This window comes from Mesocricetus auratus, unplaced genomic scaffold (assembly GCF_017639785.1).
Source record: "Mesocricetus auratus isolate SY011 unplaced genomic scaffold, BCM_Maur_2.0 Super-Scaffold_100027, whole genome shotgun sequence".
Classification (NCBI taxonomy): Eukaryota; Metazoa; Chordata; class Mammalia; order Rodentia; family Cricetidae; genus Mesocricetus; species Mesocricetus auratus.
In genome coordinates this window covers 7,253,980-7,277,733 of record NW_024429208.1, presented here as the reverse complement: position 1 = coordinate 7,277,733, position 23,754 = coordinate 7,253,980, and the positions used below count along the sequence as shown (strand labels likewise).

General features: G+C 51.0%; 2 protein-coding genes across 3 annotated transcripts in view; one reads left to right on the top strand and one right to left on the bottom strand.

Moving 5' to 3' along the window:
• The first annotated feature begins 7,770 nt into the window (after positions 1 to 7,770).
• On the top strand, positions 7,771 to 11,739 carry LOC101828269 (trefoil factor 3-like). The gene is made up of 3 exons (XM_040732260.1): positions 7,771 to 7,892; positions 9,661 to 9,807; positions 11,557 to 11,739. The coding sequence occupies exons 1-3, from the start codon at positions 7,811 to 7,813 to the stop codon at positions 11,559 to 11,561; spliced, it is 234 nt and encodes a 77-aa protein (XP_040588194.1). The 5' UTR covers positions 7,771 to 7,810; the 3' UTR covers positions 11,562 to 11,739.
• Positions 11,740 to 17,048: 5,309 nt separating this feature from the next.
• Abcg1 (ATP binding cassette subfamily G member 1) overlaps positions 17,049 to 23,754 on the bottom strand; it is a 55,187-nt gene continuing 48,481 nt past the window's right edge. For both annotated transcript variants that reach the window (XM_005070670.4, XM_040732044.1), the window contains exons 13-15: positions 23,454 to 23,612; positions 21,910 to 22,028; positions 17,049 to 20,884 (exon numbers count right to left, since the gene is read on the bottom strand). In XM_005070670.4, coding sequence (XP_005070727.1) covers positions 20,656 to 20,884; positions 21,910 to 22,028; positions 23,454 to 23,612 — 507 coding nt within the window. In that variant the 3' untranslated portion in view covers positions 17,049 to 20,655. The remainder of the gene's footprint in view (positions 20,885 to 21,909; positions 22,029 to 23,453; positions 23,613 to 23,754) is intronic.

Below are 23,754 nucleotides of genomic sequence, written 5' to 3'. Positions count from 1 at the left end.
CAGGCAGCTTCACTTCATAATGAACTGCTTTTGTGTAGACATCCCTATGGGGCAACACTGTCACCATCTTTGAAATCAGGAGGACGGGTGGAGAGGGTTACTCAGGAAGCAAGAAGGTAACCCAAACGTGTAGACGGGCAGCTGACTGGGTTTTATTTGGACAGCTCTAAGCGAGTGTAAGGTCCCACCAGAACACAGGAAAGACTGTGGCTTCCCTGGCATCTCAGAAGAGGAGTGCAACCATCGGGGCTGCTGCTTTGACTCCCGCATCCAGAGAGCACCCTGGTGCTTCTTTCCTCTGCATCAGACAGGTAAGTGGTACCCAGGGCAGGCCAGTGCTTCCCTGTGGCTGGACCTTAGCAGGGCAACAGCATTGTCACTGTTCCTTGTTGGAGGCCTCACGGGGGAAACCTCATAGCAGGGACTTAGCGCCCAGGCAGCAAGTGAGCAGTGACTGACCCTGTCTGTAACATATAATCATGAGCTCCGAGGGCCTGGGAAGGACCCAGTCAGTAAAATGCTTCCCACACAAGCATGAGGACATATGTTTGATTCATGTAACCATGTCAAAAAGCCATGTGTGGAGGTTCATGCTTGTGCCCTCATCGATAGGGACTCAGAGACAGTCAGATCTCTGGGGTTTGATGGCCAGCCAGCTTAGCCTAATGGCCAGATACATGCCAATACAGAACCTGTCTCAATAGCAAGGTAGGATCTGGAGTCCATTCCTGAAACCCATATGGTTCTGAAAGGGAGCAGACGCCACCAAGTGTGCTCTGACTTCCATCTGTGCACTGGCATGCTCCCCTTCACATGCGTGCACACACAAATCAAATACATGTAGACACACACACACACACACACACACACACACACACACACACGGTGGAAACTGGTATGAAACAGAGACACCATGTTGCTTTGGCACTGGTCTGATTTTGAGCCTGTTATAGTGAACATCTATAGTCCCTGGTCACCTGTGACAGGCTCACAGCAGATCAGGACCCAGATGACCCAGATCAGGACCCTGGTGCCCCCCACTCTCCTGCCTCTCTTACTCCCTCTAGGGGTGGAGTGTGAGCAAAGCAAATACCCTGAGGCTCCCATGGTTAGGCCATGTGCAAACAGCAGATGTCCAGGCACATGGGTGTCTTGCCAATTCTGTTTTACCCAGGCCTAAACTGCCACATCTTAGTGGGACATCCACTGTGAGCCATCTGTCACATCCAAATGCTGGTTCACCTTCTAAGAGGTTGTATCTCTGCAAGAGGTTGTACCTTCCTGGGCTGGCACCCATGGAGGCCTGATGTGCTGTTTGGCCTGGGTAACAGACTACTGAGCCCCCGCTGAGTGGATGTGTGCTGTGTGCAGGCTCCTCTCCTTCAGCAGAGCCAGGAAGGAGGCCTGAGTATAGTCAGAGGCAGTGGCATGGTCTGTCTACTCCCCCAGGATTGGCAGGTCACTTTTCTCTGGCTCCATTCCAGGTTCCATCTCACATACCCCTGCCAGGACCACTGAGGGTCCAGTTATCTGGTTTGGTGATGCCAGCAAGGATGCACTGTGCCTCTTGCAGGCTTTGGAAGGTTCATATCACCTGAGACTGGGGAAGAAGGCAGTCAGGTGCTGGCCTTGGAAGCCAGAGAGCCCTGGGGATGGGAGGAGGGAATGACCTGATTCACCTTGACCCTTTCCTTTCTTTCCAGAATAAACATTTGGACACAGTCCAGCCTCTGGGACGGGAGTTCTATACCCTGGACTCTTGCTGGATACTTTGGCCGAGGGAAGCACTCATCCCTGCTCTGCTCTCTCTGCTGCTGCCCAATATAGGAGCCTAGAGTCCTGAAGAATAAAGACCCCACACTCAGCACAAGGCTGCTCTGATTGCAGAGACCTCTGTGTTGTGCCCAGAGAGAGAGAGACACCCCAAGACTCCAAGGAGTTACTGACACTCCAATACAGGCACAAAAGATTTTCATTCTAAACTAACTAGCTTGGACCCTTCTACTCTATGGGGAGAGTAAGGCCCTGTCTTGGAATTACAAGGCATTTTTAAAGAAGTGGGAGAGTGATCATAAGATTGCAAGTCTCAGTTCCCAAGGATTCCATGGTTACAGAGATTACTTAGCACACAAAGTTTACATACAAGGTTATCAGAAAACAAAGAGCCTTGAAGAACGCAGTAAGTGTCACCTGGTCAGGTAAAATTAATTGGCACATCTTGTGATCTAAAAGTTTTACAACTGGTAGGGAAGAGGCCATCTGGTTTTCAGTTCTCTCAAGACAAGGGAGCAGGGGCAGATGTTGACACAGCTGCTCGTGGGTTCCAGCTTCCTTTCCTCCTGGGAGCCATCTGTGGTCTCTGGTCACATATTCTCTGGTCAAGGGGTTTTCTCTCTTTCTTTGTCACAGCCTAAACGTTTATGTCTTTTAGTTACTTATTTTTCTATCACATCTGCTCTTGTGTATATTTCTGTGTGTCACTCTTGGGGGGAGGTGGTGGTGAAGGGTCACACATCACTGAGGACAGGGTATCCCTGGCCCATGGGGAACTGACCCTGAGTTCCTGCAACACACTGAGAGCCAGAGCCTCCAGCCAGGAGCCCTCAAGGTGAGGGTCCTAGTCCCCTCTATTTCTGTAATGAAACACTCTGACCCCAATCAACTCAAGGGAGGAAGGGTTTATCTGCCTGACCTTTCCAGGTCCCAGTCCCATCACTGAAGTAACTCAAACAGGAACTTGAAGCAGAAACCAGGAAGGAAGCTTGCTGCGGGCAGTCTTGGGCTCTGCTCAGTTGACTTTCTTATAAAGTCCAGGCTTAGGGATGGTGCCACCCATGGTACTGGGCTATACTATATCAATGAAGAAATAAGACAATCCCTGCCCCAGCCCCAGGAAGGCCCATCTGACCTGGGAATGCCCTCAACTGAGACTGCTTTCACAGCTGACTCTAGACTCTGTCAAACTGAGTTAGAGCTAACTAGGACTGCAGGCAGGTAGAACCTTCTACACTACATTTTTCTATAAGATGAGAATAAAACAAACAAACAAATAAACTAACAAACCAACAAAAACAGCATTCATTGTAGGGCGATGGGGGCACACATCCCAGCACTTGGGAGCAGAGGCAGGCAGATCATGTGAGTTTGAGGCCAGACTGGTCTACAGAGCTAGTTCCAGGACAACTGCCAAAGCAACAGAGAAACTCTGTCTCTAAAACAAACAAACAAACAAAAAAACCCTTCTCCTGCCAGGCTTACAAACCTTTCCATCTTTCTTACTAAGAAAGCAAAGTAGGAAAACCATCTACTATTCTGTCCCGGTCTGTATTTCTCTATTTAACATCTGCCTCACTATAGGCGTGCCCTTCCCCTTTGTGAAAGGGCAGAGAGCAGTGATCTGATGAGGGAGGTCAATGCAATATGGAGATTAATATATTTATTTACCAGAGAAAGAACTTACACACAAGCTGTAAGAACAGAAGCATGGCAGGCTTCCAAGAGAGAGCTTACATTTTCTTTTGCTTCCTTTTGTTCTCACCAGTGCCCATCCCTTGACCACGCCCCTTCTGGGCGTGGACTATATTGTGAGCTCACAGCTACAGTGGTCTGCATCTCACATCCCTACCCAGTGCCACAGCGTTTGGTCCCTGTCTTTCTTTCCTTGTGTGTCTTTCTCTGCACCCACTATGGAAATCCGGGGGGTGGAGGCTCCTGCTTGTGCTGCATGGCTGATCCTTAGCTCTGCTCCTGCAGGGACCCTCTGGAGGTCACGTCATCCATGCTACTCTATGTCCCAATTACCCAGCACAGTGGCCACAAAACATTGCTTCTCACTGAGCTGGGGTTCCGTGGCTTCTTCTCCTTGGAAAAGGCCTTGGTCCCCATGAACACCAGTGCACTTGCAATAATGACTCAATGTGATCTCTGGCAATTGAAAGGCCAAAACTCAGCTTTTCACGTTGACAGCATATCAGACTGACTGGAAGAGTGACTGTGACAGCCCCTATGCACAAGGGAAACAGTGTCATTGGCTGTCAGAGTAAAGTCTGGAGACCGATGTTTGTGCCTGCTGCTAGCAAAGCTCCTTCCTCCGTGGCACCTACTTGCTTTTATAAATAAAGATTTATTGGGAGCAGCGTCAGGATTACATTGTTCATGTAGGACACTGTTTTCCAAAGGCAGAGTTTTCACATGTTGTTTGTTGAGTCTGTCTGCGTTACTTTTGATGTTTTAAATGCTGACATCTAACTTGATGGCTGATTTTCTGTGCCTTTCCATGCAAGGTTAACAGGTTACATGGTGCTTGAGCGTGGTCCTTACACTGCTTTGTGACCTTGGACTTGGGACCCCGGCCTAGAGTTCTCAGGGCAGCAGTCAGAAGTGAGATGTCACTGCCCCAGGCTCACACACAACAGGACACAACATGTCCCAAAGCCCTGACATAGAGTGGGGGTACCAGGATGTCCCTGTTTAGAACCCCAAGGAGCCCTTCATGCTGTCCTCCTGCTAATATCAGGAAGGACACTGAGGTTCACCTCAGTCTTAACTACTAAACTGTCTCCAGCCTGCCTCTCAGTTTTAATGCTGTCTGAATTGTGAGCTTGAGCACTGAGCTCTCCGGTGTCCACCCCCCCCCCATTTTCAGGTGGGGTAGGTGCCTGACTTCCTTCACCCTTTTCCTGCTCTGCTTGCTGAAGGCAGAGACCCAGGGGAGCTGGCCAGTAAGCCCAAGTGTAGGGAAAGCTTCTGTCATGTCCCATTGCCGAGGTGTCACCTCAGTGTCTGTAAGTCCAATTAAAGCATTCCTGGAAATAAGAGAGCAGGGTCACAGAGGTCCCCACGGGGGAGTCACCAGTGCCTGCTGTGGTGAATGCATGGAAACTGATAGAGGAGGCCCATGCCAGGGTTAACAGCTCAGGGCCTTCCAAGCTCCAGGAGGGGTCAGGTTCTGTGTTCTCACACACAGGTGGGAGGTCAGATTTGGTTAACCTTGGAGGTTAGGTACCCCCAGGCCTTTAGGAATCCTCTGACTTGTAACGTCCGTGTTTGCATTACACAGATGAATGCAAACCCAGTTCCAGAGCGGCTGTTTGTAAAAAGGACCCATAGGATCTGAACTTCAGGGTTCCAGTTTGGCTCCACTAACCTGTCACGGTTCATCCACACTGCCCACCTTCCTGTCTGAAGCTCATAGAACAACCACACCGTGTCACTCTCTGGTCTTTAGCCAAGCCACATGGTTGCTGTCACTCGAGGGGAGCACCCTTTCTCTGTGGGGCTGGTGCACTGAACTTCTTGCCCTCTTGGGGGTGCAGCAGGCCTGGCCCTCATCTTACTTTGCTTACAGCCCCCCCCCCAGTCAACCTCTGCCTGGCCCTGACCATGGGAACTCAGAGCCTCGGGGAGGGTGCTGTGGGCTCAGCTGAAGGCAATCTGACAACACTCCAGGAGCCCTGGTGTTCACTCTAGAATGTCTGGGAGTGTCTTCCATGCCTTAGTAAAGGCAGCTGTGAGCCCACCAGGACTGAATCAGAAACCATGCATGGAACTCACATGGCTTCACACTGCCCTCTGCTGGCATACTGGAGGAGGGGCTGCTTCTCAGCTCTTGTCAACTACTTTCTAGCTTCCTAAATTTCCCTGTGTCCTGAGAGAGTCCAGCCATGAGCCAACTATTTCCGTGAGAAACTCTGGACTGTGTGTTGTTTTTTATCCCCTCTGACTCTGTGTTTTGAGCCAGCTAGGTGCTGACACTTCCTGGCTGTGATTGACAAGCCCGTTGTCACCCTGTAGCCTGTGATGTCCTGTGGGACCTGTGGGACACAGGTAGGCCAAAGATAGACATCTCCCATCCAAGCCCATCTTGGTGCTGCTGCCTATCTGGTGCTTGGGTGGATTGTGGCTCCGACACATAGTCTTACTGTATTGCCTTGTGGGTGTTTGTACACTTGGTGTGCATTTGTGAGTGTCATATGAAGATGGGGACAAGGCTGGCTAATAGTCCAGAGATGGTGAGAGTCTGTGATGTGCCAAGTGTCCTCCAATAGAGTCCTGCCTCTTTCTTTGACTATCCAGGGTCCTGTGTGCTCATGGAGGCTGCAAACCTGTTTTCATCATTTGAACCCAGGCCCTGCCCTCTATTGCATCCTGACGTAGGTTATGTCCTAGTTTGTTTCTCTGTTGCTGTGATAACTACCAGGACATGAAAGAGCCAGGAGGAAAAGCTGATTTGGTTACAGGTTAATGTCCACCCTGAGGGAACTCATGCCAGGATCCCAGACACAAGAACTGAAGCCAAAGCCATGAAGAAATCTGTTTCCTGGCTGCTTCCTTAGGCTTGCTCAGCCTGCTTTCTCCTATATCTCAGGACCACTGGCCTAGGGGTGGCCGTACCACAGTGGGCCGCACGGTCCCTTGTCAATTAGTAATCAAGAAAGTACCCCACTGATTTGCCCGCAGGCGAGTCTGATGGAGGCATTTTCTCAATTCAGTTTTCATCTTCCCAGAGAAATCAACCTCAAGTCAAGGTGACAGAAAGAATGGAAGCAGGAAAGACAGACAGAGAGAGAGACAGAGAGAGAGAGAAACAAAGAAGAGAGAGAGAAACAAAGAAGAGAGAGAGAGAAACAAAGAAGAGAGACAGAAAGAAAGGAAGAGAGACAGAAGGAAAGGAAGTCAGACAGAAGGAAAGAAATAAAGACGAAAGAAAGGAAGGAAGGAAGGGAGGAAGGAAGGGAGGAAGGAAGGAAGTAAAAATAAAAACAAGAGGGGCATCCTAGGCAGGCAGGTAGCTGTTTTTGTTTTGTGGCTCAGTGTCCTGCATTTACCTAGCCTGGAACTATAGGCAAGGTGTCCATTCCATCACTACACAGCTGGCCACTCAGCATGTGAGGGCTCCTGCTCTTGGTGATTTTGTGCAGGGGCTCTGGCATCTTAGACACCCACTACATCCCCTGGGCCTTGGACAAATACATATTCATTATGTAGTTTATCCCTTCACTTCTCATACTTAACAGGAATGAATGCCCTTTCAAAAGTTTCTGCACAGATAGATGCAGAAAGATCTCTGCATATTCAAAGCCCTGCTTATAGGCTGGGCAGGCCACATAGTAAAACCCTGCCTCAGACAAGCACAAAAATGATCAAACAGTGTGACTATCAACCAACACACACACACATAGTTACTTTTTTACAAATTCACTTAACTCTAGATTCTGGAAGTGCTGAAAAGTATATCTCTGGACAATAATGGTGACTTCCTTTAATTGATTTTTAATGCTAAATGTATATTATTTTTATTAAAATGCATTGAATAAATGTAATTCAGGTATTTCTAAAAGTGAAATTAATAATACAAATGGCTTTCCTGGAGATAGTGCAGAGCCAGGGTTTCTGCCTTTAAGAGCGACAGATGAGGGAGAAACCAAGGGACCCAGCACAGTTGTCACTTGATTTCAGGTGTCAGGGTCCTTTGCATTGCTCCTGGGAGGTGGTTGGGACCACAAGACTAAATTTCCCTTGGTCCCTTGCAGCCTGACAGAGCATTCTTCCACACTAGGCTCATACAATGATTGACAGACCTTGCTCTCAGGCTGGACTCTGCAATGGCTGTCCCCACCCCAGCCCTGTCCCTCTCCCTGACATCCACCCCATCCCCTGACTCAGTATGGGGGAGGAGTCTTCTGGAATTCTCTAGAAGGTGGTGGAGCTCCAGGTCAGAGTCCACAGAGCCCAGCAAACATGGGTATAAAAAGGCCTTCACAGTGACCCTGCACATCCTGTGTGCTGATCCTGAAGCTTGCCCGCTGCCATGGAGACCAGAACCCTGTGGCTAATGCTGCTGGTCCTGCTTGCAGGGTCCTCTGGGATAGGTGCAGAGTATGTGGGCCTGGGTAAGTACCTTTCTGGGTCCCTGGGTGCCAGGCTGGGAGGTCTCAGCAGGGAGAGGGACACAGAACACCTGCCTAGTGCTACACCAATTTAATAACTAATTACCATTCACCAGTCACCCTTTCTCTTGCAGCAATTCTACAGAGTGGCTCTTTAGTCCCATTTCACAGTCAGGATAATGGAGGCTCAGTGAGATTGAACATACCGCTCTCCTCCTCACTCAGAGTCTGCAGCTGGGTGGGAACCAAGGCTGGGGTGGGAGAGACGGCTGGAGCTCATTGCCTCTCATTCCCTTCCTTACCGGAGATTTCTGAGCCGTGATGGTCTTTACACACCATCCTGGCGAGTTACCAGAACAGAAAATAAGCAGTTAAGAAGGCAGAAGAAGCTCCAGATAGTTTAGAGAAACGACGGAATCACAGTTCTGGGGGAGAGGAGGCTAAGAGCAGAGACATCGTGGGTGACCTTCGCTGGTCACACCTGACCAGGGTGAAGAGAGTGAGGGGCTCTCCTGCCCCAGCAAGTCGTTTGAGTCAGAACATCTTGGAGGAGCCAGGTTGAAGTTTCAAAAGTTTCAAAAATTGCTTAAGGCTCCAGGTCAAGGTCTGGAGTAAACAAGTAAGGCAAGATGGACCCGCAGTTTCAGGGGAGATGTGGGAGAGGACTGGGATTCCACGTTCACAGGGCAATCAGTTAGCAGGTTGGGGGAGGCAGGCTTCAGGCCACACATGGATAAACACACGGCCAGGAAGCAGGAACACTGGAGATGGAGGAAGGTCACAGACTGGACGGGTCAAGCTAACCGCCTTGTGGTGGATTCTGCAGCAGAGACATTAGAGTAGTTCACATGGCCACCTTCCCTGTGGCATGAAACCTCCTGGGACACTTTCCACTCTGGAGGGGGAGTTCTAATGGGTCAAACAAGGACAGGACTGTGTTTTGGGGTTCACGAACCCCTGGATTCCCATGAACAGTGACAATTGTAGGGCATCTAGATTCCCAGGGACTCTGCCAGTTGAAGGGTGTGGAGACCCGTTTGACTTTCTGACCAGGTGGAACAGTTAAGCCAAGTGAGGGGCACTATGAAAATCTCCAAGTTCCTTGGGTAAGCTTTCAGCAGTATGTGCAAACCACAGCTATCCTCCCAAATCCAGGAGTGTGAGCGAGTTCAAAGCCAGCCTGGGCTACATGAGATGCTGTCTCAAAAAAACAAAACAAACCAAAAAAAGATTTATCACCAGTCAAGATGAGTGGCTGTGGCCAGGAAACTGTCCCTTCCACCATGCAAGTTGCTGCAAGAAGGTCTGCAGAAAACAAAAGACTGTCCTAAATTGAGGCATTTGTGAAGTTCACAGATGGGGATTTCAGGGATACAGCAGAGGGTAGGGGCTTTGCCACAGCTTTGGCTGTTAACTGATGGCATTCTTAGCTTTGGGGTTGGTGGCAGCTAGGGGTCTGTTAAGGCAACACACTCCAAAGGTTTCACCTGATAGCCAAAGGATCTAGTCAGTTGCAGGGAGGGTTGGTAAACAACCAAGAAAGGAACTAAGGGCAGTCCCGGAATGATTCTAGCTCAGGATCTCCACTCTCCGCTGTCAGGGAGATCCAGGCAGCTTCACTTCATAATGAACTGCTTTTGTGTAGACATCCCTATGGGGCAACACTGTCACCATCTTTGAAATCAGGAGGACGGGTGGAGAGGGTTACTCAGGAAGCAAGAAGGCAACCCAAACGTGTAGATGGGCAGCTGACTGGGTTTTATTTGGACAGCTCTAAGCGAGTGTAAGGTCCCACCAGAACACAGGAAAGACTGTGGCTTCCCTGGCATCTCAGAAGAGGAGTGCAACCATCGGGGCTGCTGCTTTGACTCCAGCATCCTGAGAGCACCCTGGTGCTTCTTTCTTCTGCATCAGACAGGTAAGGCCATCGAGTGGTACCCAGGGCAGGCCAGTCCTTCCCTGTGGCTGGACCTTAGCAGGACAACAGCATTGTCACTGTTCCTTAGTGCCCAGGGCAGCAAGTGAGCAGTGACTGACCCTGTCTCCCATCCAATTACTAAGTACTAACCAGGCCCGACCCTGCTTAGCTTCCCGAGATCAGACCAGATTGGGCGCGTTCAGGGTGGTATGGCCGTAGACGACTGACCCTGTCTGTGACATATTATCATGTGCTCTGAGGGCCCGGGAGAGGACCCAGTCAGTAAAATGCTTCCCACACAAGCATGAAGACATGAGTTTGATTCATGAAACCATGTCAAAAAGCCATGTGTGGAGGGTCATGCTTGGACCCTCATCACTGGGGATGCAGAGACAGTCAGATCTGGTTTGATGGCCGGCCTAGCCTAATGGAGACATCCAAGCCAGTGCAGACCCTGTCTCAATAGCAAGGAAGGACTATTGAGGTGGCTCACAAGGTAAAGGCGCTACTGCCCAGCCTGAGGACCCGGATTCCATTCCTGAAACCCACTCGATGCTAAAAGGGAACAGACGCCACCAAGTGTGCTCTGACCTCTATCTGTGCACTGGCATGCTCCCCTTCACATGCGCGCACACACAAATCAAATACATGTAGAGACACACATGCATGTACACACACACACACACACACACACACCAAATAAATGTCTCCTGAGGAACAAAACTTTAGGCTGATTTCTGCCCACCCCATTCCCCACACACATACATGCAGGCAGGCTCTCTGTCTCTCTGTCTCTCTGTCTCTGTCTCTCTCTGTCTCTCTGTCTCTGTCTCTGTCTCTGTCTCTCTCTGTCTCTCTGTCTCTGTCTCTGTCTCTCTCTGTCTCTCTGTCTCTGTCTCTCTCTCTCAATCTCACGCGCGCGCGTGCGCACACACACACACACACACTCGGTGGACACTGGTGTGAAACAGAGACACCATGTTGCTGTGGCACTGGTCTGATTTTGAGCCTGTTATAGTGAACATCTATAGTCCCTGGTCACCTGTGACAGGCTCACAACAGATCAGGACCCAGATGACTGTGCTTGTGCCCTGGTGCCTGCCACTCTCCTTCCTCTCTTACTCCCTCTAGGGGTGGAGTGTGAGCAATGAAAATACTTGAGATTCCCTTGGTTAGGCCATGTGCAAACAGCAGATGTCCAGGCACATGGGTGTCTTGCCAATTCTGTTTTACCCAGGCCTAACCTGCCACATCTTAGTGGGACACCTACTGTGATCCATCTGTCACATCCAAATGCTGGTTCACCTTCTAAGAGGTTGTATCTCTGCAAGGCACCTTCCTGGGCTGGCACCCATGGAGGCCAGATGTGCTGTTTGTCCTGGGTAATAGACTACTGAGCCCCCGCTGAGTGGATGTGTGCTGTGTGCAGGCTCTTCTCCTTCAGCAGAGCCAGGAAGGAGGACTGAGTATAGTCAGAGGCAGTGGCAGGGTCTGTCTACTGCACCAGGATTGGCAGGTCACTTGCCTCTGGCTCCATTCCAGGTACCATCTCACATACCCTGCCAGGACCACTGGGGTCCAGTTATCTGGTTTATTGATACCAGCAAGGATGCACTGTGCCTCCTGCAGGCTTTGGATGGTTCACATCCCCTGAGACTGGGGAAGAATGGGGCCAGGTGCTGGCCTTGGATCCTACGCATTCCTGGGGGGAATGGCCTGATTCACCTTGACCCTTTCCTTTCTTTCCAGAATAAACATTTGAACACAGTTCAGCTTCTGGGAAGGGAGCTCTGCACCCTGGTCTCCTGCTGGAGGCAGTGGCCTAGGCTAGCATTCATCCCTGCTCTGCTCTCTCTGCTGCTGCCCAATATGGAAGCCTGGATCCCTGAAGAATAAAGACCCCACACTCAGCACAAGGCTGTTCTGATTGCAGAGACCTCTGCTCTTGTGTTTATTGCTGTGTGTCACATGGGGGAGGAGGTGGTGGTGAAGGGTCACACATTACTAAGGACAGGGTATCCCTGGTCCATGGGGGAATTGACCTTATAAAGTCCAGGCTTAGGGATGGTGCCACCCATTTTGGGCTAGGCCATTCTACATCAATGAAATAAGACAATCCCTGCCCCAGCCCCAGGAAAGCCCATCTGACCTGGGAATGCCCTCAACTGAGACTGCTTTCACAGCTGACTCTAGACTCTGTCAAATTAAGTTAGAGCTAACTAGGACTGCAGGCAGGTAGAACCTTCCACACTACATTTTTCCATAAGATGAGAAGAAAACAAACAAACAAACAAACAAACCAACAAAAACAGCTTTCATTGTAGGGCGATGGTGGCACACATCCCAGCACTTGGGAGGCAGAGGCAGGCAGATCTCTGTGAGTTTGAGGCCAGACTGGTCTATAGAGCTAGTTCCAGGACAACTGCCAAAGCCACAGAGAAACTCTGTCTTGAAAAAAAAACCCTTCTCCTGCCAGGTTTATAAACCTTTCCATCTTTCTTACTAAGAAAGCAAAGTAGGAAAACCATCTACTATTCTGTCCCTGTCTGTATTTCTCTATTTAACATCTGCCTCACTATAGGCGTGCCCTTCCCCTTTGTGAAAGGGCAGAGAGCAGTGATCTGATGAGGGAGGTCAATGCAATATGGAGATTAATATATTTATTTACCAGAGAATGAACTTCCACACAAGCTGTAAGAACAGAAGCATGGCAGGCTTCCAAGAGAGAGCTTACATTTTCTTTTGCTTCCTTTTGTTCTCACCAGTGCCCATCCCTTGACCACGCCCCTTCTGGGCGTGGACTATATTGTGAGCTCACAGCTACAGTGGTCTGCATCTCACATCCCTACCCAGTGCCACAGCGTTTGGTCCCTGTCTTCCTTTCCTTGTGTGTCTTTCTCTGCACCTACCATGGGAATCCGGGGGGGGTGGAGGCTCCTGCTTGTGCTGCATGGCTGATCCTTAGCTCTGCTCCTGCAGGGACCCTCTGGAGGTCACGTCATCCATGCTACTCTATGTCCCAATTACCCAGCACAGTGGCCACAAAACATTGCTTCTCACTGAGCTGGGGTTCCGTGGCTTCTTCTCCTTGGAAAAGGCCTTGGTCCCCATGAACACCAGTGCACTTGCAATAATGACTCAATGTGATCTCTGGCAATTGAAAGGCCAAAACTCAGGTTTTCACGTTGACAGCATATCAGACTGACTGGAAGAGTGACTGTGACAGCCCCTATGCACAAGGGAAACAGTGTCATTGGCTGTCAGAGTAAAGTCTGGAGACCGATGTTTGTGCCTGCTGCTAGCAAAGCTCCTTCCTCCGTGGCACCTACTTGCTTTTATAAATAAAGATTTATTGGGAGCAGCGGCAGGATTACAGTGTTCAAGTAGGGCACTGTTTTCCAAAGGCAGAGTTTTCACATGTTGTTTGTTGAGTCTGTCTGCGTTACTTTTGATGTTTTAAATGCTGACATCTAACTTGATGGCTGATTTTCTGTGCCTTTCCATGTAAGGTGAGCAGTTTACATAGCACTCGAGCCTGGTCTCTACCCTGTTTAGTGACCTTGGACTTGGGACCCTCATCTAGAGGTCTCAGGGCAGCAGTCAGAAGTGAGATGTCACTGTCCCAGGATCACACACAACAGGACACAACATGTCCCAAAGCCCTGACATAGAGGAAGAAGTAAAGACCCAGAGAGAGAAACAAAGAAGAAAGAGATAGAAAGGGAGACAGAAGGAAAGGAAGAGAGAGACAGAAGGAAAGAAATAAAGATGAAAGAAAGGAAGAAAAAAAGGAAGGAAGGAAGGAAAAATAAAAACAAGAGGAGCATCCAAGGCAGGCAGGTAGCTGTTTTCGTTTTGTGGCTCAGTGTCCTGCATTTACCTAGCCTGGAACTATAGGCAAGGAGTCCATTCCAGTGTAGTTGTTCACGTGTGGTTATACAAATGCATATCCACTAGACGGTTCATCCCTTTCCTTGTCATACTTAATAGATATGAATGACACTTTCAAAAGTTTGTGTGCAGACTGGATTATGGAATGTAATGTGGAGAGGGTACAGTGTGTGTGGGGGGGTGTTTTATCTGGGGTTCTCTAAAGGAACAGAATTCATGTATACTATAAAGGGGGATTCAATAAATTGCTTGATACATCGGGGCACTTGGGAGGCAGAGGCAGAAGTATCCTGCAAATTCAAAGCCAGTTTGGTCAGACAATAAGTTACATACAGGCAGGGCAGGGCTACATAGTGAGATCCTGCCTCAAGTAAGCAAAAGACGAGCGAACAGTGTGACTCTCAACTACCCCTCCACACACACACTGTTAATTTCCCACCCAGGTAGAATCTGAGTTTCTGTTCTTAGATTTGAGTGTGTACTGCCAGGGTCCTGCCTGTCACTTCTGAGGTGGCTAGCTCCCTTCCAGGCTGACCACGTTCTATTTCCAGCCTTCTTTCTGGGCACAGGAATTGATACTTGTTTTTCTCTGTAGCTGTGCTTGCCAGCATTGGCCTGGTCACAGCAGCCTTTCCAATTTTTAACCCCACCTCCCTAACCCTACCTCCAACCCTAATCTGCCTCCTAGATCTGCTCCACACAGTGTGCAGCCCCAGTGACCACTAGAGGGCACCCTTGGGCACCTACAAGCATTTGTCAATGTCCTTTCAAAGCAGGATGCATCTCACCCAGCAAAGGATATGGCAATCAGGTTCCCTAGGAGGGGAGACTGTGCTGGTGACAAGCCACAGAAAGGCGACTCCGCCTGCATCCCTCCCCCCAACTCCAATTAGAAAAGTTTGCAGGGAACTCTGAGAACTGCTGTACAGTGTGCTCAGGGAAAGAAGGTTTGGGCCAGCGGTTCTCAACCTCAATGCCGTGACCCTTTAATACAGCTCCTCATGTTGTGGACCCTCAAACATAAAACTATTTCCATTGCTGCTTGGTACCTGTGATTCTGCTACTGTTATGACTCGTAATGTAAATATCCGTGCTTTCCGATGTCTTAGGCTACGATCCACTGGTTGAGAAGGACTGTCTTTGACCGGCACTTCTGCATTGAGAGACCTCATTGAAGGAGCTGTGGGTTCATGCCAGGGTTTGCTGTTCTGCCTATGGAGTTGGGTTGGGTAGTTTTATGTCAACTTGACACGAACTAAAATCATTCGAGAGAAGGGAGCCTCGATTGAGAAGTTTCTTCTGTAAGATAGGGCTGTAGGCAGGCCCATAGGGCACTTTCTTAATTAGTGATTGATGGGAAGGCTGGGCTGATTGTGGGTAGTGCCATCACTGGGCCAGTGGTCCTGGATGAGCAAGGCCACAGGGAACAAGCCAGTAAGCTGCATCCTCCATGGCCTCTGCATCAGATCCTGCCCGCAGCTTCCTGCCCTGTGTGAGTTCCTGCCCTGACTTCCTTCAGCAATGAACAATGGAATGGAAACAGGCCAAATAAGCCCTTTCCTCCCCAAGCTGCTTTGATCATGGTGTTTCATCACAGCAATAGGAACCCTAAGACAGGAGCGGACTCATGCCCTTTGCAAGATCTCATGGTGGAAAGGCTGTCCCCGAATGCATCTCCGTGACATTACTCCTGAGCTATACCCGTGGACCTGAAAGGCAGAGGTGGCGGGAGTGTTGTGACAGGCACAACTCTGTGTTAGAGAGCCCCAGAGTGTTCCTGTGCCTGTGACACCTGAAGCCTTACAGAGCAGGGTATGGACGTGCGCAGCTCTGTGTCAAACAAGGGGGCCTCTCTGCTTGCTTTCCTGGCTCTCTGCTTTGCAGTGATCGTCTGAGCTGGAGGGGCCTGGGGCTGCACCCACTGATGACCAGGATGGGGGAGACCCCTGGTTAGACTGTTGTCTTCCTTTGATGCCAGGGACTCTATGGCATCAGGGCCGAAGCATAGCCCCTGCCCCTTGGAATCAATCATGCAGGCTGCACGTGGGATTGGCTTCCTCGCTGGCCTCTGGCACCCTGCAAAGGCTGCAAACATCTGCTGGATGAAGGGGCCATGTTGGCACGGAGACAATGGGAAGTGGAGCTCAAGACAAACTTGCTTCTCTCCAGGATGGAAGCAGGAAAGGGTGGGGCACTGAATGGTCACTGGGGAGTTTAAGACTCACACAGAGTCAGGGGTGTTATCTCCTCATGGCGTCTTGGGCACCTTCTTCCATCCTGTCCAGTTTCCGTTACCCAAGGTCAACCATGATCAGAAAATACTGAAGCTACTTTGAAAGAGTAGGAGGGAGACCATACTTGCCCGACTTTTATTACAGCATCTTGTCAAGACCACTCTAATTATCGGTGGCTAACGCTGTCAATCTCTTGCTGTCTCTAATTTAGAAATAACTTCATCTTGGGTACATCAGAGTACGTCTGGGGGGCATCTGCAGTGGCACTGAGATCCAGGTATCCCCTAAGGGTCCTGAGTGTATTTCCTCGGGTGGTTTGTTTCAGAACCACTGGGAGGCTTAACCCTGTACTGTGAGGTGACCTCAGGAGGCTAGGTGGCCTAGTGAAGCAAGAAGACACAGGGAGACATGAACAGGAGGGCATGCCCATGCCCAGGTCACTCATCAATAGCAGGAGAGCATGCCCACGCCCAGGCCACACTCACCATGCTCACTTGTCACCTGTCCTCCCATGCTGTAGGACACTGCAGGAGACATTGTAGTGTACCCTTTTGACCCACCCATCAGGGTCTCTGCTATGTCCTGGAGATGGGAATGAGTGTTGTTTGAAACCTTGTTCCTGGGCCACCGCTGTTCTTCAAAAGCAAATTCCTGAGAGCTCAGGAGCCCCGATCTCAAGCAGACCACACACAGCCACGTGAAGACTGCCTGGCTAGTTAGCATCTGCTTCCCAGAAGTCAAGCCTAAGCTCAAAACCAATCTCCTGCAGAAGCAGAGCCCCGAGCAGGGTACTCCTGATGCAGCTGCCCCAGTCCTGGGGTGTGGGGGGAGCAATGGGTAGGGCTGTCTTGGCTGTGCCTACGGGGTTGCGGTGGTGGCAGCCTCCATGTTCCAGGGACTCAAGTCTCACCTGGTGCTGCTGGAGACCCCACGATCACAGCAGAGGGCATGGGTCAGACATCTAGGGAAACACAACTTAAGACAGATGCATAGAGGGTGCTGGAGAGAGCAGGCCGACTCTACAGTGGGTCAGACCAAGCAGCCAATCAGAACTCTTACCAGACGGACCATGCATCTTCAGACAGTGGAAACACGATCTGACTCCGAATGCATGTGAAAATTTTATACAAAATATTTTATTTGCAGTCTTTATATTGACACAGTCCACAGTCGAGCTCCCCGGCTGGGTTCTGCCTTTCCGTCACATTCTCATCAGTAGCCTCGATGGATTTTTCCATCAGACTTTCATCTCCGGCACCACAGGCACAGATGAATTTTGTTGTTCCTCCTTGGAGTAAAGGTGGTGGGGAAGCGCCTGGAGGTTGGTGTGTTACTGACACAAGGGAGAGACACAGAATAACATGATCCAGCATGTGTGGGAGTGGGCCTGCACGTGTGCACATATGAGCTTGCACGTGAGTGTGTGTGCAAATTCATGTATAGACACTCAAGCACAAGCACATGGCCACCAGTGTCTCTGACCTGAAGTGGCCCACTACTGTGCCTTGGGAAGCTCAGACAGGAAAGAACAGGACTACCTCCACTAAGACACAGGTGAGGCAGGGCCCCCGGGTGGGCTAGTGACAGTCATTGTGGGCACTTGGATGTAAGTCCCTTAGACAAAGAGTAGACTGGCCTCTTGTAGAGCGAGTGACCCAGCAGACAGCCACTAGTGTTGCACTGACGTCTAAGCACTTCCGGTCTGTCTGCACTGTTTGGACAACGGCAGCTGGAAAAGCCAGACAACGGGGACTCTGATGTCTGACGACGTGGGCTCTGATGCCCCTCAGCACCTTGCCAGCCCCTCCCCGCCTCAGTGCTCCATGGAGAAGGAGAGTGAAGCAGCTGCCCACTAGGACAAGGTCCCTTCCCAGGGCTTGAAGCGACACAGGGAAAGCAGATCAGCGAAGGCTTGGCGGACGGATACAAGACGAAGAAGCCAGAAGAGGCTGCACAGGGCCAGACATACCTAGCTGCTCACCTCCACTGTTTTTCTCACAGACACACCCAGAGGTGTCTCCCCCGCCTCTGTTGTCTGTCCCTGGCTGATAAAATGACCTTTCTCTGGGCTTCTAAGATAGGCTTTTACCAAAAAGCTGTATGTTGCATTCTCTGGTCCTGATGGTGCCCTCCCTACACCCCGTGAGTAAGGAAGATTGTTGCATCTACTACAAGCAGTGCTCAGGGACTCATCCCCTCCCTGGAAGAACCCCTGGAGAGTTCAACTCTCTCTTGACCAGGGGCAGAAGAGGAAGCAGGAGAGGCTGGGGGAGGAGGTGGGACAGGATGGACAAAGGAGGGGGGCTGGACAGAGGATAGCAGCCACACCCTTGCACCCAGCCTTTCTCAACCTGGCCTGGCAGGGCCCCACAGTCCTCACTCTCAGATGAGGTCCCTGCAAATGCTGTCTTTGGACTTTCGTTTTTTTACTCTGCTAGCATGAGGAGGTGGTGTAGCCTCTACCCGATGGAATCCTTCCTCTCAATTGAAGGAACTCAGCTGGAGATAAAAGGAAGGCCTGGGTCCTTAGAGTCACATGGAACCCAACTGCAAGGGAAGTCTGATTTAACATCAGAGTCAGGAAAGGCACACACGGCCGGATGCCTCCTGCCAAGACGGAGACAAACAGGAAGAGGAAGAAGAGGGAATGACCTAGAAATCCAGACTGCGGTTCTGGAATCCAGGCTATGTATGGTGGTAAGCAGAGCCACACACCCGGGCACCTGTGAACACTGGACGAGGGACAAGGATGTAGTATGGCTGTTAGCCTTCCCCGGGTCTGCAGAACAACTGAGCAGTGCTGGCCTCTGGAGTGACTTCTGACCCCTTGTCTGTCTGGTCAATGTCCTTGCACTGCCCTTGTCACCTCGCCCGTCAGCCGTGGACCAGCTCTGGTGTCATGAGCTCAGATTCTGCCCTGTGGAAGGACCTCATCACACCCTCACTTACTCAGGGGTGGTGACAAGCTGCTCACAGTGGCCTGGACAGGAAAGAACTCCTCCGGAGGGGGAGGCACTCTTCCAGATATGAAACATGGACCACTGCCTCTGCCTCTTTGATTGACAGCAGAGCAGTCTCAGAGGAGAAACGCAGCCCCTGGCACATCCTGCCAAGCATAATCCATTATCACTAACCCGTAAGTGGAGACACAGGAGGAATGGGTTCTTTGGCACTGACCTCAACATGTCTAAGATCTGACCACCCAGCTCCCTTTTAACTCACACTTCTCCAGCCGACTGCACACAGTTCCTCTCTGGATCTGGGTGCAATACGATGCCTAGCATCTTGAAATTAAACGAAATTAAATGAAGACTTTGTTTTTTAAATGAAGACTTTTATAAAGGCGGATCGTGTCCCTGGTTAAAAGCTGAATCTAGAAGGCAATGCCATGTTTGTATAGAATAAGCAAACTGAAAATTACATTGTAATATGCACTTCAATTGTGTTCTCTATAAAAGATCTAGGAGTGAAAAAAAATAAAAAGAATCTCTAGATATTTTCCAAAGCACATCCATGCGTTTAAGTAAAATTCGGAACCTTATCATCCTCCACAAGTAAGATATGAAAACTTCAAGGCCACAACCGAGGAATCTCAGGACCAGCCAGAACATCATCTAGTGCAATTACTTACAGGTGTGGAAACTGGGACTCACAAGGGTGAACGGACCTACCCATAAAAATATAGGCTTTTGCAGGAGACTCCAATCCAGGATGGCCGTGCTCTAGAAGCAAGCAGCTGCGTTTTCCTCAACCTCAACAATGTCCCCTTGTCTGCCCCCTGCATTTCGAGGGACACACCCAATGTGTCCCCAGGCCGGTTTCCCAGGCTCAGTGGAGGTAGTTAACGTGATTCATGAAGAAAGGGGAAATGCTCTTAAAAAATCAACAAAGTTGATCTACGTATTTCTTGGGCAAAATGAAAGTGGCCAGAAATATAGGAAGACATCATCTATTTTGCTTAAAATAGGAACGTATGAGAAAGAAAGGCCTGGAAGGAGCCTGCTAGCATCCCCCTCAGCACTGTTGGCATCACTCTTAGTCCCTGCCAGCCCAGTGCAGCTGGTGCGGTTGTCTCCCTCGCCTGGAACCCACGTCTGACCGTCTGTGGTTGTGTCCGTGAGCCGCACTTGATGGTTAGGTGGGACTCTTCTATTTCTAAGCAAAACACACCTTTCACACCCTGAATCAGTCCTCAAGAAGTACTGAAAAGATACAATCTCTCAAAACGAATGAAATTTATCGCCTTTGGCTCGGAAAGTGACTTCATCAGAAAGGAGACGAAAGATGAAACCATAAGAAACGACAGTCATCAAACGGACTCCCACGTGTGTGGACTTTCCCCAAGATAATCCGCCTCTCTGGGGACCAACATGGCCAACACTCCTCATCCAGGGCCAATGTGTCCTGGACTCCGGGGGGAATCTACTGAGGAAGCCTCTTGTCCCCAGCTAGACCACAGGATGACACTCTGTGCCAGCCGTGTTTTAAATCCTGCGTGTAAAAAACCCCCGACTGCCCTACATCTTCCTAGTTAAAGCTAGAAAAGGAAACAAACAGTTCCAACCCGGTGGGCAGAGGCGCTGGGCACGGGTCACCATCGACCTGCGTGGCCTCCAGGTTAGGTTGGGAGAGTCTGTGTCACCAGGCGCTGGTCCTCTGCTGCTTCCCAGCAGGGCCCGTGGTCACAATGTCTGCCTTGCCTCCTTGCGGGCCTGCAGGTGTTTTACCTCTCGGCCCGGATTTTGTATCTCAGGACAAAATAGGCAATGAGCCGCAGGGAGACGAAGAAGATGCCTAAGACGATGAAGTCCAGGTACAGCTTGGCGTTCTCCACATCCAGCTCCCGCAGGATGGCCTCTGACTTCTGGAAGTGGCACGTCTCTGCAATGTCGCAGTGCAGATCCTCCCGGTCCAAGCCATAGATGGAGAGGATGACTCCCTCAAAGCCGTATCTGGGGAAGAGGAGCGGCCTGGTGTGAAGGGCATCCATTGCGGGAGGCTGCTCTGCTGACTTTCCTCTCTCACGCCCCCCCAACCCCCCACCCCGCTTCCTGACTTCACAGCCGTCTTCCTAAGACAACGACCTAGCAGCCTGTTTCCAAACCTGCTTCTTCCAAGGCCACCAGAGAAAATGCAAAAACGGAACGAACCCTATTTAATCCACTGGGGCAATACATTTTAAAAAATAAAAAAAAAGTATTTGGCTTCCTTCCAATCCTGCACACCTTTTCACTGTTAGGTCTAGTGATGGGTTGGATACCCTGGTGAGAACACTGGGGCATTTAATGGAGCCCCTTTGGTCCAGCCTTGTCTTGCAGAACAAAAGCACCAATCTTCAAAAGAAAGGCTCTGGTCTCTGGTTTCCCGGAATTGGCAAGCACAGGGGCAGCTGAAACCCTGTACAAGGGCTTTGTGTCTGTCTTGTTCTCCCTAACAATGTAGAGGGGCCCTAGCTGACACTCAGGAAGGCAGCCCTGTTCCCAGCGAGGACCTTTGTGATGCAGGGAAGTGGCTGCAGCTGGGGCTGGTGGTGAGGACACAGGCCAAGTCCTGAGGATGGGCAGCCTGCAGAGCCACTCAGCGGAGGGGCGGACCTCGGCCAGACCCTGGACCCAAAGAGCCAGGAAACTCCCGCTGGGAGGGGCTGGGAGGTTTCAGAGAGGGCACAATGCGCCTACATTGCTGTGCCTTGTTTGGGCTTTATAATCAGGGTCTAACTGTGGCACTTTTACCCAAAACATGGAAATGGCCAGAATGTGATGGCATGCCACAGCATCTTCAGAGGGTGAGTCCGTGTGCACACGTGTGCACCGGGGAGGTGAGGCACCACCCTGAGGAAAGCGTGAAGCCATATCCTTGGAGTCGGGGTGCAGATTCAGTGGGCAGCCAAGCAGTGAGTCTTGTGAGTCCCCTCCTTCCATGGCCACTCACTCATTTCCTGGGCCCTGCTCCTTCCACCACTGCTGCCCACGCGTACCTGACGTAGGAGATATAGGACATCCACTGCAGGTAGGCTGGGATTGTGTCAAAACTGACAAAGAATCCCGAGAAGAGCAGGACAGGAATGGCAGTCACCGGACCCACAAACGTTGCGACCTGGAGTGAGACAGGATTGGGACATGAAGAATACTCACTGGAGGGGGCGGGGGATATCCCCCCCCCCACTCAGGTGACCCTGAGGACATCCCCAGGGGGAATCTCAAAGGGTCAGTGTCTTCCTGGGCAGGCCAAGACCAGGATGGTGGCCAAGAATGTCCCCTGGCAGGGCCAGAAGTTAATCTCCTGAAGAGGGACCCTGTAACCCCAGCTGAGGAAGGGGACTGAACAAAATAATTGTTATATCCTGAGGGCAGAGGCCAACACTTGCTGGGAATGGCTTCTGAGGGGCTGTAGTGAACAATTTTGCCATCCCTGGAGCTGACAATTGGGTAGAGTCACCTCTCTGGGCATCCCACCTAGAAGTAGAGATGCTGTCACCAACCAGCAGCGGCACCGAATACCAGAGTTAGGTTTCAAGGAGCCCATGGGACCCACTAGAAGGCCCCTCCTCTCAGGTCCTGCTGTCCCTGAATGTTAAGAGCAACATAAGGCAGACTGACAAGCGGCTGATCCCGCTGGCCAGGCTCCGAAGGAAAGATTCAGTGATGCGCACGTTGTGCGTGGTGCGCGTGCTGTACGTACCCGAGCTTAGAGGACACCCAGACCCAGTCAGACACACCCTGTGGGCTCCAACGCTCTAGGAGGAGGGGTGGGGAAGGGTCCGAGAGGGTGAAGTGGGCGGGGAGGGTCAACACAGGGGTAAAGCCATCTACGAAGACAGCATGGTTCTATTATGTGGGCGGGACTAGCAGGATGCATGGGCTACCCTGGGGTGGGAGGGCCACATGGGGGTGACAGACGTTGTTCTGCGGGCCTGATCTGGGGCTGGTATGTCCCAGGTCCTTCTTCAGAGTATTGTCTTCATACAGCAATGCTATAAGGCAGACACCACGGCTGCCCCCACCTCTGAGTGAGGACCCTGGACATGTGAGGCTCAGGGTGGGTGAAGGGTGGGTACCCACCGTTGGCGTGCCAAAGGTGGGCAGAGGACCTACAGAGGCAAGACCAGAGATATGGAGACCCTGACCTCTACACCAGCTGTGCAATGCCAACCAATCAAGGCATCGCTGGTCCTCAGCCTTCCCTACCTGAAAAATGGGGTTCTGGGGTGTGCTTAGTACTACACACATGCCGACACTTGGAAGGCACTGCAGGGCACTCGTGTCTGTCTGGGCATGCGCACTGCAGGGCACTAGTGTCTGGGCATGTGCAGTGTGTAGGCATGGCCACTCTGCAAGTTTCTCACTTCTCAGTGAGAAGGCTGTCCTGAGCACTGAGGGCAGTGTCATTTATTCCTATGAGGACAACTTTGGGAAGACTTCTGGAAGTTCAGGACAGAAGTAAGGGTATGGGGACCACCGAGCCTCATTGAGGCAGAGGCGGAGGGAAGCCCAGTGCTGCCCAGCACCTCCTTGGCTGTACCTGGAGAGATGTGGAGGCTGCTCCAATCAGCAGGCCTAAGGACTGGGCCACCAGCGAGGTCATGGTGCCAAGGGCGGCAAACAGCACAAATCGCACGGCGTCCGACGGCTGCGATGTCATCCAGTACACGATGCTGCAGTAGGCCACAGGGAACATGATCTGCAAGCACAGGGCCCGTGTCCCTGGGGGTTCTGCTTGTCCCACCAGCGGACAGTTGTCTCCGGTGGCCCTTTCCATTGCAGACCCCACAGATCCCACCAAACCCTGCTTTGCCTCTCCGTGGAACACTAGTGGAAACCAG

Coding starts and splice junctions, on each gene's coding strand:
- LOC101828269 (XM_040732260.1), top strand. CDS start 7,811: ATGGAGACCAGAACCCTGTGGCTAATGCTGCTGGTCCTGCTTGCAGGG. Junction 7,893..9,660: donor TGCAGAGTATGTGGGCCTGG/GTAAGTACCTTT, acceptor TTATTTGGACAG/CTCTAAGCGAGTGTAAGGTC.